The sequence below is a fragment of the Crotalus tigris genome, unplaced genomic scaffold (assembly GCF_016545835.1).
Source record: "Crotalus tigris isolate CLP2741 ecotype Arizona unplaced genomic scaffold, ASM1654583v1 scf7180000018585.330925593:3314079, whole genome shotgun sequence".
NCBI classification, from domain to species: domain Eukaryota; kingdom Metazoa; phylum Chordata; class Lepidosauria; order Squamata; family Viperidae; genus Crotalus; species Crotalus tigris.
Genome location: NW_024097088.1, coordinates 2,416,304 through 2,429,362, shown reverse-complemented (window position 1 = coordinate 2,429,362; position 13,059 = coordinate 2,416,304). Strand labels below are relative to the sequence as shown.

General features: G+C 51.2%; 1 protein-coding gene across 1 annotated transcript in view; it reads right to left on the bottom strand.

Moving 5' to 3' along the window:
* GPC4 (glypican 4) overlaps positions 1-12,226 on the bottom strand; it is a 35,414-nt gene extending 23,188 nt beyond the window's left edge. The window contains exon 1 of the mRNA XM_039354780.1: positions 11,918-12,226. Coding sequence (XP_039210714.1) covers positions 11,918-12,095 — 178 coding nt within the window. The 5' untranslated portion in view covers positions 12,096-12,226. The remainder of the gene's footprint in view (positions 1-11,917) is intronic.
* Between the last annotated feature and the right edge of the window lie 833 nt (positions 12,227-13,059).

The window sequence follows — 13,059 nt, the reverse complement described above, 5'->3', positions numbered from 1 at the left end:
GCTCATCTCCGCCTTGGCTGTTTACCTCAACTGGATTAACACCAGTAAACATTTTATTAGAGGCTGGTTATGCTCTAGTTCTGATCTGATCTCACCCGTCCCTGGTGTCATCTTCTCCATTGCCACTTGCATGCATGAGTGAACTCACAAACACAAACAGTTCTGTGGTTTTGGACCATGGGGGCACTTTGCAGGAAGCAAAGTAATCCTTCCTCCTCTTTAAGCCTAACAAGAATGGATAGTTGATCACACTCCTATTTTCCAAGCCAGTCATCTTATATATCGGACCATCTGCTGCTTTAAAATAGTTCTAGTATTTTCCTTATTGCTTATAAAGCTTACATCTTCTTTTCTACCCATATCAGCTCTCAAAAAGGGCCGTTGCATCTTGAGGGACCAGCTACCCAATCGGTTTATACCTGTCTCACTCAAGAGAATTTGGCCACATGAATTTGTCACTAAGTTTCTTGCTGAAATTCCATTTATTCACTGACCAAATCATGGATTTTTTTTTCCCGGGCGGGGGGGGGGGAAGGGGATCGGAAGGGAAGGCAGTAAAAGGGAAGTTTCAATTACTTTGTGAAGCGAGGTAGAAAAATTAAGACCTAAGCAAAGTTTATTAGCTATGACAAGGGAAAATGGTTCCGCTTCAGTTTCCTCCCCTCTCCGAGAACAGAGGAACTTCAAGCTTTCTCCAGAGGCCCTGAAACAAGCAATGCATTTCAATCAGGGCATTTGCCCATTTGTTTGCCCATAAAAAAATAAAAAAATAAAAATGGTCAGATTAACATTTAAATGACATTGCACCTGGAATATTCCTTGGCAATGGAGACTCGACTCAAGTCTTCCTTTGGAGGAAAGAATTAAAACCAGGAAGACCTATAACAGCCCTTTGTCCAGGCACACCAAAGAAGCAAAGTATCTAGCACTTGATTTTCGTAAGCCATGCCGATATCTTGCTGCCCGCATAATGGCCTGGTTCATAAGCACCTGTGTGTTTTTTTAACCAATTTCATATAATTAATGAATTATATAGATCCGTCCATTTATCACTTGGTGTGAGGCACAGACGCAATCAATCAACTGGACCTTCTTCAACAACCAGCATTAAAATAAGGCTCAGGGTAATGAGGAAGTATGTGTAGTTCTCAATTTACAACCGTTCATTTAGCGACCCTTCAGAGTTACAAGGGCACTGAAAAAACGACTGAGGATGCTCCCTGAACTCACAACTGTGGATGATTCCTCCTGGCCACGTGATCAAAATTTGGACACCTGGCATCTGGCATGTATTGACAAGGTTACTGCTTCCCCAGGTCATGGGATTGCCCTCCTGACCTTCTCAAGTCCATGGAGGAAGCCAGTTCTGCTTAGTGACCATGTGACTCATTTAAGAATTGCAGTGATTTGCTTAACAGCGGTGGCGAAAAAGGACGTAAAACTGAACACGAGCCTCTACACAACCAGCTGGCTCAGCAACCGAAATTTTGGTCCATCCTTCTTGAAGTTGAGATCTACTGGTCTAGGAGATTAACAGCAAAGCTGGCTGGGGAGTTCTGGGAGTTGAAGTCCACCCATCTTTGAGTTGCCAAGGTTGGGAGACCCTGTCCTGGACCAGCTTAGTCAGCACTGTGCTGAAATGGCTGTGTTGATTCCAGCTGGTCAGTAGCTGGCTGGCCAACCCACGTCTCCAGCGTTTCTCCCCATGCAATTCTGCGAGCCAGCCAACCACACGTACACAAATTGCTCCCTGTACCTCACAAACAACTACATAATAGAACCCGTCAGAAGATCTGTAATTCCTCCACAACTATTTTGTCTGCTCCTAACTCAGCTGCAAAGTTTATTCAAGCCGAGGAAGGGAAGGGGGAAAACCCAGCTGAACTGACCAGACAGAGTGGGCTGAGGGCCAGATGAAACTTCATGCCTTGTTCCAGTTTTTGGAAATATGTCCAGTCAAGCCATACAAAGGCCTTCAGAGAGGGGGCCCCTCTGGGATCCACAGCTGGTTGGAAACGTCAATACCAGACCAGAATTAACTGGCTCTCTGTTGGATGGGATCATCTCAGGTGGACACCAGAGATTTGGACGGGTACATTGGTTGTGTTGACACTCTACCAGATCAATGACTGACCCACTTAGCTGCATTCACGCAACTTGGTACTCTTGGTTGGTTTTAACCACCAATAACTTGCTGGACAAACCCAATGGGTGGGTACTTTAGGGTTGAACACAATGTGCAAACCTGCCAAATGAACAAATTTGTCAAGTAATTCAAATTCTAAAAAAAAATCATTTTTGGAAGTCCCTTTTTTTATATTCAAGGAAGCAGACATAGTTCTTCCTTCATTCTGATCTAAGCAACAATCCTATGGATTGCTTCAACCGAGCAGTACAGGAGATTTGAACAGGGGTCTTTGTGGATCCTAAACTCAGATTCTTAATTTGTAATCTCTTCTACTTTCATCTCTAACTATCCTACAGAGTCATTTGTTATCAGGACTTTCAGGCAGTTAAACAAATCTGAATTAAGGAGTCAGTTGATTAAATTGGTTCTTTTATGATAGCTTCTGTGGCCTGACATTTCTGTAGCCACCTGCTGTAGGAATATTTGAAGGAAACCCCTGCCCAGTTCATTAGGAGCCCCAAAACAGTTGAGGAGAACTCTTTTAATTAACCTCTTGATCAAAGGCTGACAGCCCAGGTGCTTAATGTGCAGATAAACCATCATGGGTGAATTGATAGGTGTTTAAACTGCCGAAGAACTCCTGCCTTCAACCAGATAACCTTTTCCAGATCTCCTAAATGGTCAAAGTCCTTCACCAAAAGATAGAATTCTTCACAGGTCTTCTTAAACACAAGTCCAGCTAGCAAAGAAAGCTTAGAGTAATGGAAAAAAAACGGACAACCATGGAGTTGAGGTCATAAAAACTAGGTGCAGGTCATGAAGAAATAGAAACTACCTTTTGTTTGGCAGGGATTCACACATTAGTGTTCAGATATGTACAAAGGTGTCATAGGGAAGATCCTCAGAAGGATACAAGCCGTAGCTATCTAGACTTCACTTGGATGTAAGTCAAATCTGCGCAACAGTGGAACAATGTACCAATGGAAGTTGGGGGTTCTTCACTTCCGACAGCATTTAAGAAAAGCCGCAACTCAAGGATGGTTGAATTGGTTGTTCTGCACATTGAAGGAGGTTGGACTAGATGCTCCTTGTGGTGGCTCCTTCCAACTCCACAATTCTGGAAATCTTCAACTACTTCTTCATTAGCTAAGCGCAAGACCACCACAGGCTACCAGGAGAACTTCACCCCTTCCCCTACAAAGCTTAGCATTCTGAAGACTTAGATGTTGCATTTACCAGCACAACACGATCTTCAGATCTTCACAACATGGTCTTGGGTTTGTGTCTCTTAACCCAAATGTAACAAGAATCAAAACTGACCAATTCAACCTGATGGGATGAAGGCAATCTTACTTCCCTTCCGGGCATCTTCTCACTCAAAACTTTTCCAAGTCCATGTGGAAAATTACAAGCCATCTTCTGTTCTCAGTGTTCTCCACTTGGAGGGGGTATCGACTGCTCAACAGGGTTGGCTGAGCCATGCATTCACGACGAAAACAAAAACAGGTAGAATGTTATTTTTGCTCACAACTATTTGCTTTGGCGTGTGTTCCTGCCCAACGAAATACCAAAATAAGTTCTAAAGGAGAGGAGAGAATGCCAATACATCTGTTTTAATCAAACAACCATTGCTCTGCAGCAGAAAAGCAGCCTGACAAAAGTCTTTTGTTGTTAACCATTGCTACAGCTCTGTGTAAACACTTCGGCAGGCCCCAACTCATTAACTCTATCAGAAAAGCAAAGATCAAAGTTTAGCCCCAGGCAAGTAACAGGTGTCTGAAATCTGGCTGCACACACTTTAAACATGGTATAGCCAGGAAAAAAAACATTATTTAATTGCCCTCAGGCCAGGGATCTAGCCTGCAAGGCAAGTATGCTGATCTAACAAGACATCGAGAGAGTCCTTGGCAATCCCCAAATCTGTTACAAGAAGTCCTTGACCTGCAACAGCTTGTGTAACCGCCATTCAAAGCTACAGTGGAACTGAAAAAAATGTCATGACCCGGTCCTCGCACGTATGACTGTGGGTCCTTTTAAGTCATGTGACCAAAACGCAACTGCTTGGAAGCTGGCATGTATCTGCGACAGTTGCAGCGTCCCAGGATCACGTGACTGTGCTTTGTGACCTTCCCAGCTGGCTTCTGACATGCAAAGTCAGGAGAACATGGATTTGCTTAACAACCTTTGATTCTCTTAATAACCATAGCAAAGATAGTGTAAGAAATAAAATGGGACTCACTTAACAACTGCCTTGCCAATTCTGGTCCCAATTGTGTAGTAGGTCGAGGACTACCTGCGCTCTTGAAATTGCACAGTGTATGGGTTCTCCCAAGAAGCAGCGTATTCAACCCGGAAGGAAGTGAAATAAGGAAGGAAAAAATTATCCTGGAATTCTTCTTTCCCAGATACACAAGGAAGCCCGGAGTTCCTTTGCTCGGTCATTCCAGGAAGTGCCACAAGATCAGAGGCTCAGCACTTCCACGAAGTGGCCAAGCGCTCTTGGGAAGGCTTGGGGTTGCACGGATTAAACTAGGGGAATTTCATCACATTCGCTGCACAAATGAGAGACACTCCCTGGACCAGGGGTAGGCAACCTTGGCTCTTTTATAACTCATGGACTTCAACTCCATGCTAGCTCAGGAATTCTGGGAGTTGAAGTCCACGAGTCATAAAAGAGCCAAGGTTGCCTACCCCTGCTCTGGACTCTTTTTTTTACAGCTAATGAAGTCGATGCAACATAAGCAGCGAAACAGCCCAGGGCAACCGAAAAGGACTGCCCGGCCCTGAGCAGAACGCAGTGGGTTTTCTCTGATATCCAAAGAGGAGATGGATTTGAATGGATAAATACTAAATATTATCTTGGTATGTCAGGGGAAAAAGATTCGGCAGCATGCAATTTTCTCCCCAGCGCACCATTATTATTAGTAGTATTTTTTTTTTTTTTTTGCAACATGCCAGGATGCCAAGCCCAGAACACCCAGGCTTGGAAACCTGCTTTTCAAAGAGCAAACACTTAGCTAGATTGGCTTTAGCAGCGAGAACAAGAGGCCTATGCTGGGTGCCACCAGCCTCAGGTGGAAACCTTGGCATCCATGCCAAACCCAGCCCATTCCCCCAAACCGAGTCAGTCTCTCTCTCTCTCTCTCTCTCTCTCTCTCTCTCTCTCTCTCTCTCTCTCTCTCTCTCTCTCTCTCTCTCTCTCGTCGCCCTGCACCGTAATTAACCACATTTTTTCATCATGCCACTAAGAAGCACCAAGGAAGCACCGTACTATGATATTAAACATGCACACGCTGGGGAGAACAAAAGACCCTTGTGGGTGTGTGGGATTTGATTCCCAGCAGATACTCATGTTTTGGGGTTCCTGCATTTGGGCAGGAGGACTTTGGCGGGCAGGGGGAAATAGCTTTGCTCTGAATTTTAAAGTCCCTCCACTGACTTTCTCTCCCTCCCAACGCATCAACTTCAGGGTTGTGAAGGAGCCGTTTTGTGCACATGAATTTTCCCCACTGCGAGGGAGTTTAATCCCTTTTAACAAGGCAGGGTTTTGCTCTCAAGAAGCAACAACTACGCCAGGCTGTAATCTTTAAAATTTCCCTATGAGAAAGGAGAGAAGAGAGGCTGGCCAGCCAACACTACCGGTAGTTCTCAGCTTACAATCACAACCGGAATTCTGGTCGTAAATCGAGTCACCATTTTTGCGAAGGTTGTAAGCCGAATCATACAGTTCCTAAAAGCAAGTCACAGCAATTGTGAAGTGACTTGTGTGGTTTTAGTGGGAATCAACCCTCCCCAATGGTGTGTGGGTTTTTGTTTTTGTTTTGCTGGAACCAGCACCTTTAAGACAGGTGGACTTCAATTCCCAGAATCCCTCAGCCAGCACAGAATTGTGGGAGTTTAAATCCACCTGTCTTAAAGTTGCCAAGGTTAAAAAACCACTGCCCTAGAGCAGGGGTCTCCAAATTTGGCCCCTTTAAAACTTGTGGAGTTCAACTGCCAGAATTCTTCAGCCAGCATGGGAATCCTGGGAATTGAAGTCCCCAAATCTTAAAGGGGTCACATTTGGAGACCCCTGGCCTAGAAGGAGTGCCCTTTGGGTGGGATTTGAGCCTGGATTTTTTTTGCCTTCAGAAACTTCCCTCCACCCTAGCTTTCCAAGCACAAATTCTTATGAGAAGTCAAAGGAAAAATCCCAGCACTTTCCAGGGAAGGACAAAGTCAAGTTCTGCCTGGCGGACCTGCACCTGGCATGCATGGATGCCGGAGGGTGAAGTGGCCTTTTGCACCTGGGGAGGGAGGGCCTAGCGAGAGACCCACCTTGTATTCAAGAAGCGGCAAAGCAGAAAATACAAAATGATCTAGCCCTAGCCCTGTGCACTCCCCCCATTCTCCACCTGACTGCATGACTCCAGGGCAAAGCAAAATTGCACTGGGGAGGAAGCACCTGATAATGGAGGCTCTCCCCGAAACAATAGCTATCATAATTTGACTATAAATGACACGGAATGCAGTAACTGTTTATTCTGGCAGGGCCAAGGGGACCTTCTGGGAAAGGCTGCCAAGACAACGAATCCTCCCACGCGCACCAAGCTCCATCAGTAAAGGCCAATGCCCTCCCCCCCTTACTGGGCTCCAGCTGATCCAAACCAAGGCTGGGGAGGCCCAGACACAACAGCCAGAATAGGTCCCCACCTAGGCCTAGCCAAGAATTCAGGATACCTCTTCAATCCAGGAGGGACTGGCCCCGATTCTCCTGGGGGGTCCACTATGCTACAAGAATTTTTGGTCACCCAATCCAGTTCCTGATACAACCAGGTGCTTTTTCCCATCCACACTACATCGAAATCTTGCTTATCTACTTCCTGCCTAGTAGGAGAGATGTCTGGTGCTCATGGTTGAACGGTGAAGCCCTTGGCGTTCTCTGAGCTTGCAGACCAGACTAGGTGACACCATCAGTGCCAGCAAGTGTGGGATTGGCTCTTGATCAGAAGGTATCCTCTACTACAGCAGTCAACACTCAGAGAAGCAGGGATTAACACCAGACAAACGATCAAGCAGAAATCAATTCTGGGAGCTGAAGTCCACAAGTCTTAAAGTTGTCAAGTTTGGAGACCTCCGCATGAGAAGGAAGGATGATGCACCCAAAACCTGAGCAAGCTTTAAATGCCCAGATGGCTTCTCCTCCAGGAAGATTATCCCCAGCTGGCAGTCAAATGCTACCCGGTGATAGAGCAGAAATGCAAGCCCTGACTTAGAAGGACCAGGAATTAGAAGCATTCAGATTAAGTCTGGATTGGCCAGCCACAACAGTCTCCTACATTGGTTTCATTTCCTTCCAGGAAATATTCTGAAATCTTTGACTGGCAAACCGCCATCCACAGCTGCCAAGCACCCCTGAAATGCCAGTGAGGACAGGAAAACAAGGAAGGTTGGCACATACTACCACTGTAGGCGAAAGGGGCAAAGATTTGTCCAATTCTGCAGGACCAGAGGAGAAGCCAACAATCAAAAACCAGGGAGGGCCATCCACCAACTGATGGGAGGGCCACACAAGTGAGTTGACAGATGACTTCCCTATCCTAAAACCTCAAAGTAGTAATGATGGATGGATGGATGGATGGATGGATGGATGGATGGGAGGGAGGGAGGGAGGGAGGGAGGGAGGGAGGGAGGAAGGACTAAGAAGTTGAAAGGAGCAGGAAAGTATCCAGAAATTCTGGCCAGGGTATGGAAACCCTTGGAGAACCCATGAAAAGATGCTGAGCTGGAGTGAACTTCTGCTTGAAAATATCTCCTGCGCCAACATCTGATAACACAGCAGCAGAGCCTCTATATGCAGCCAGAGTCCCAGGTTCTGAGGAGGAGAAATTGACTGGGATCACCCCCTGCTCAAGTTTATGGTTTGTAGGACTAACTAAACACAACCTAGCCTGTATCCTAAGTAAGCCAACATGTACAGTCAACCAACACACAGATTCAATAGTCCATATTTGAAGGCAACAGGGTTTAGCTGCCGACCTCTTCCAACAGTCCCTCAACCTCAGCAACTGGACTTCAGAGATGCTGGCTGGGGAATTCTGGGAGTTGAAGTCCACACCTCTTAAAAGTTGCTGAGGTTCAGAAACTGCTTTCAAAACCCAGAATCAGTATTGGTGGGTTTACCTAGGCACAATCACCCAGTGTGCTGGGCACAAATCTCAAAAGCCGCATTATAACCCATCTGGCCCAGCATTACTGACTCTGGAGTCCTGTCTGCTGCTGCTACCTGTTTGCAGGCCGAGTGCAAACACTTCTGAGCTGCCGAGCAGAGCAGCAGCGGATTTTGTCTGTGAAAAAAGAGAGGGATAATCCCTACCTGGAAAAGTATTGAATGCTCTGCTCTCTCTCAAAGTGCAAAAGGCTCTTTACTCGGGGAGGGGGGGAGGGACGTCTATCCTGGCTGCTCCCGCAGCATCTCTCGAAGACGCCCATGAATGGCTGGGACCCTTCACATTTTTGAGCCACTCAGTCATGCATTTTTGTTATTGTTGAAAGAAGTCGTGTGAAACGGCAGGGCTCGGGTGTGGGTCCTTGGTGGTCTCTCAAAGGGCCCGGCTCACAATCCTTTTGTTCCCTGGGAGAATGCAGGCCGGTTAGCCATTCAAGGCAGAAAATAAAGCGCCAGGCAAGGCTTGGCCGAGGGGAGGGGGAGACAAACAACTCAAGGAGGGAGGGAGGGCGGAGGGAGTTTCTGGGAAGCAGGAGAGTCTCTCCAAGGTTTTAAGGAGGAGGAGGAGGGCAATTTGGTGTGCCAGGAAAACTCCATGTCACAAAAAGGCGATGTGAGAAAGCACAAAAGTTCCCCTCTGGATTATAGGCCTGGATGAGGTCTGGCCCACCACTCAAATTATCAACAGCAAACCCAGGCTCTGCTGGCCCCTTCCCCTGCCAGCAGAGGTTTGCCTGACCCCAGCCTGGCAGGGTCTTCCAGCCAGGCTGGACTACAAGACCCAGAGTACCCAGACCAGATGCAAGTGGGCACACCCCAGGGATATCTTGCAAAGCTGGGGAGGATACCCCACAGGGCCTGGACGTTGTGTGCCGTGGCTCACATCACTCAGACCCTACTACTTCTAAGAATCCACTATTCTGGGAGAATGAAGACAAAATCATACACAAACACACACACACCGCACACACAGGATCACCGAGTTATTAAATGAGACAGATGGAGTGGTGGAACTGGAAGGACCAGTCAGGTCTCCACAAGGCTCACGCTAAATGCGAGGCATCCACCCCAAGAGATAAAATGCTCCCAGAAATCAGTTAGGATTTGAAAATTCGGAGCCTGCGCAAAATCAGATTCTGATTTCTTTCTTTTTAAAGTATCCGCGCCACCTTTTCAAGCTATGCAAGACACCAGGGTTGCTTTAGAAAGAAAAACAAAGCAAACATCAACTTAGAACTGGAAATAAAAAACGTTTAGATGAAACCCAGGGGGGCTCCAATGCCCCCACCCCTCTGCCTCCAAAGAGGCAGAAATAAAGCCAGCAGTAAAATGCTATGGCAGCATAAAAAGTTAAGACATTAGGAAGCTAAAAGGAAAAATAAAAATGTCTTTGCCCAGGATAAGCAAAATAACAACTCCAGCAGTCAAAACTGGCTGGGAAGGGAACTCCAGGCTGGGAGGAGAGAGGGAGGGGGATAATCCAAAGATGGATCTGTTTTGCAGGCTGGTGGGTCTGTGGTGCCCCCCAAATAGAGGGGCCTTCTATGTTCATCAAAGATGCAGATCATCAATGATGCAGCAAGGGAGCCCCTCCACCCCTACATATGGCCAGGACCCCCCCCCTTCTGAAGCTTACAACGGCAAACATACTGAACGGATCCAGACATTCTGCTAAGCCATGGTTTCATTTAATCCTTGTCAGCCCTTTATGCAACCTGCTAAAGGAGAAAGCTCTGAAAGCAAATCCACGCAGATGGAAGATGGGTACCGTAGTCCAAGCCAGGACACCGTGTTAGGATGATCTCAGGGGCAGGGACCTCTTTGTAGGGAACGTTGTGACGGGCACGTCTCACTTAGTGCCCAGAGCCCTGGGGGCAATGATGCAGTCCAGGAGACGTCCAAGGCAGTCCAAGCGTTTCATTCAGACTTCAATCTCAGCCCTGCCCCCCCCCCACCAAATGGGGAGTGGGACCCTTGCCAAAAGGGAGAGGCTGTTTTGAAAGGCTGTCGCTGGCACCTCCATAGCTGGCACAGACCGCCCGCAACGTTGGCTGGCCCTGAGGCTGGATGGATGACTTCTTTAAGGACAAACAACCTCATTTGCTGAGACGGAAAAGTTCTCCAGCCAAACTTGGAGCAAACTCAGCCTTCAATGGGCACCGTTCTCCTCGCCCAGAGGATGCTGGGCACTTTCCGAGCCTGCCCCACTCTGGACCGAGTGGGCCTCAAAGCCTCTATTGATCCAATGTGCCAGGTGAAAATGCCAACTGCTGTGCGAGCTCCACAGGTGTGTCTTTCAAGGCAGCCAACCAAAACGGGGGGGGGGGACCTGCTGTTCCCAGGGGCTAAACCAGGGGGATCCAACCTGGGCAAACTTGTGGACTTCAAGTCCCAGAATTCCCCAGCCACTTACGCATAGCTGGCTGGGGAATTCTGGGAGTTGGACGCCCCTGGGCTAAACATTCATCGCCCCCCCCCCCCAAGGACAGGATGCTGGAAGCCAAGGCTGCGGGTTGCCAGTCCCCCAGGTGGGCAGGGGCACCCAGGGCAGAGGTGCACCGCTTGCCTTTCCTGCAGCAATCCACGAAGGAGAATATTTGTAGCTCAAATATTGCAGGGTTGAAATGAGGGGTCCTTGCTTGTCTTCTTGCAGACGTTTCATTATCCTAACTAGAGAACACGATGTTACCTAATTTGGGTAATGAAACGTCTGCAAGAAGACAAGCACGCTCCGAGAACACCAGGGACCCTTGCAAAACCCGGGCAAGGCGCCCCCGGGCATCTGGACCGGACCCCGAGCAACTGCCTTCCTCCCCTCAACCAGCACGGCGACAATGGAGGGGGGAGCCGCCTTCCCACGCGCTTCGCCTTTCCTCAATTTAAAAAAAAAAACCCGAGGGAGATCAATCCCGGCTCCTTCCCCCCCGCCAATCCCGAGCGCGGAGCCGGCCAGAAACTCCACCCCGGGGCGAGGCGAGGGAGGCGGGCGCGGGGGGGCAGCCACATGGCGCGGGCGGGGGGGGAGGCATCCATGGTTGCAAATTCCATCGGCAAATTCCTGCGTGGTTCGCTTGAATGCATCGCGCCGCTGCAAAGACCCCCCTCCCTCCCTCCCTCCCGGCGCGGCCCCCTTTTTGCCCAAAGGGGGTCCGCAGAGGGTGGGGGGGGAAGGAAGGGACCCTCCGCGCCTGCCCAGCCGGGAGCTGCCCCGACACTTTTGCAAAGCCGCAGCGCCCCCCCCGCCGCCCCCCCCAGCCCGTGCAACAGGCAGGCCTCCCAGCGCTCCGCAGACCCGGCCAGGCGCGCTTCCCGGCACATGGGAAGGCAGGCCCGGGGTGCGTGCCTCGGGTGGGGGGAGGCAGGCAGGGGGCGCAGTCCCGCACCGAGCGGCCCCGGACCGGCTCTGCGGCGGGGATTCCCCGCCGAGCACGTCCCGCCACCCCGCGGCCGCCGCCGGCAAGCTGGCCGGGGGTGGGGGAAGCGGCGACGGTCTCCACGCCCTGCCCGCCCGCGGAGCCCCTTCCCGGCGGGGGCGCCGCCTCGCAGCCCGGCCGGCTCTCGCTCCCCGCGGCGCGGCTTACCGTTGATCTCGTGGCTGGGCGCCTCGCTCTGGCTGAAGCCCCGCGCCACATAGAGCCGCTTCACTTCGGAGCAACTTCGCGAGCGCGACTCGGCCGCCGCCTCCAGCCCAGCCGCCCAGAGCAGCAGCAGCAGCAGCGGCAGGAGCGGCCGCCGGCGGCGGACAGAGCGGGCGGGCATGCCGGCGGCGGGCAGGGAGGGGGCGGCGAGGCCGGCTGGGCAGGCGAGGCCGGCAGGGCGAGGCTCCCCGCCGCGGCCGCCCCGGCGAGGCTCGCGGGCTTCCCGGTGCGGCGCTGCTCCGGCGAGGCTGGCGCGGCGGCGGCGGTGGCTGCTGCTGCTGCTGCTCCGGCGGGCGCAAAGTTGGGAGGCGAGGCTGGAGCGGCGCCCGGGGAGGCGAGCGGGAGGCGGGCCGGGCGAGGGCGGGGCGCGGCGGGGGCGAGCCGCCTCCTTCCCCGCCTCCCGGCGCGCCAGCCGGCAGGGAAGGGCGGACGGGCCGGCCGGCGCTCCCCGAGCGGCCGCCCCGCCTCTCTGCGCCGCGGGAGGGTCCGCGGGCTCCGTTCCGGGCTGGGAGTGGGAGAGGCCCGAGGTTGCAAACTTCGCGGTGGCCGCCCCCGAGTGGGCGCCTGGCGGGGTCGGTGGCTGCTGGGTCCCGCCGCCCGCCTGCCTCCCGGGCCCCCGAGCGGGGAGCGCGTGTCGTGGGAACGCGCCCTGCGGATGCTCCCTTCTCCCCCCGCCTGTCCCGCGGAGAAAGTGAGAAATGAATGAGAGCCGAGGAAGGCGGTGGCCTCTCGGAAGCGGCTCCCGGTTCAAGACACGTGTGCGGAGCCAAGGATTTCGGACGCCCCTAAAACCCCGGTGCCAAACTCACAGACCCCAGACCGAGACAACAGCAATTCTTGTTAATCTTCCAGATGCCCTCCCCCCCAGTTCTTTGTATAAATTGCAAGAAAAGAACCCTATTCCCCCAAGTGGACCTCTCGACCTGTTGAATTTCAATTTAGACCTCTCTGGCGAACCTGCTCCTGGTCCGTTTCTCCCTCCTTCCAGTTGCAGGAAATGCAGTTTTTAATTAAAGTGGGTTTCTTCCTAAATTGGATCTGCCTGGGGGGCTCATTCCAGGGAAAGCCCACTCCCATCCCAAAGT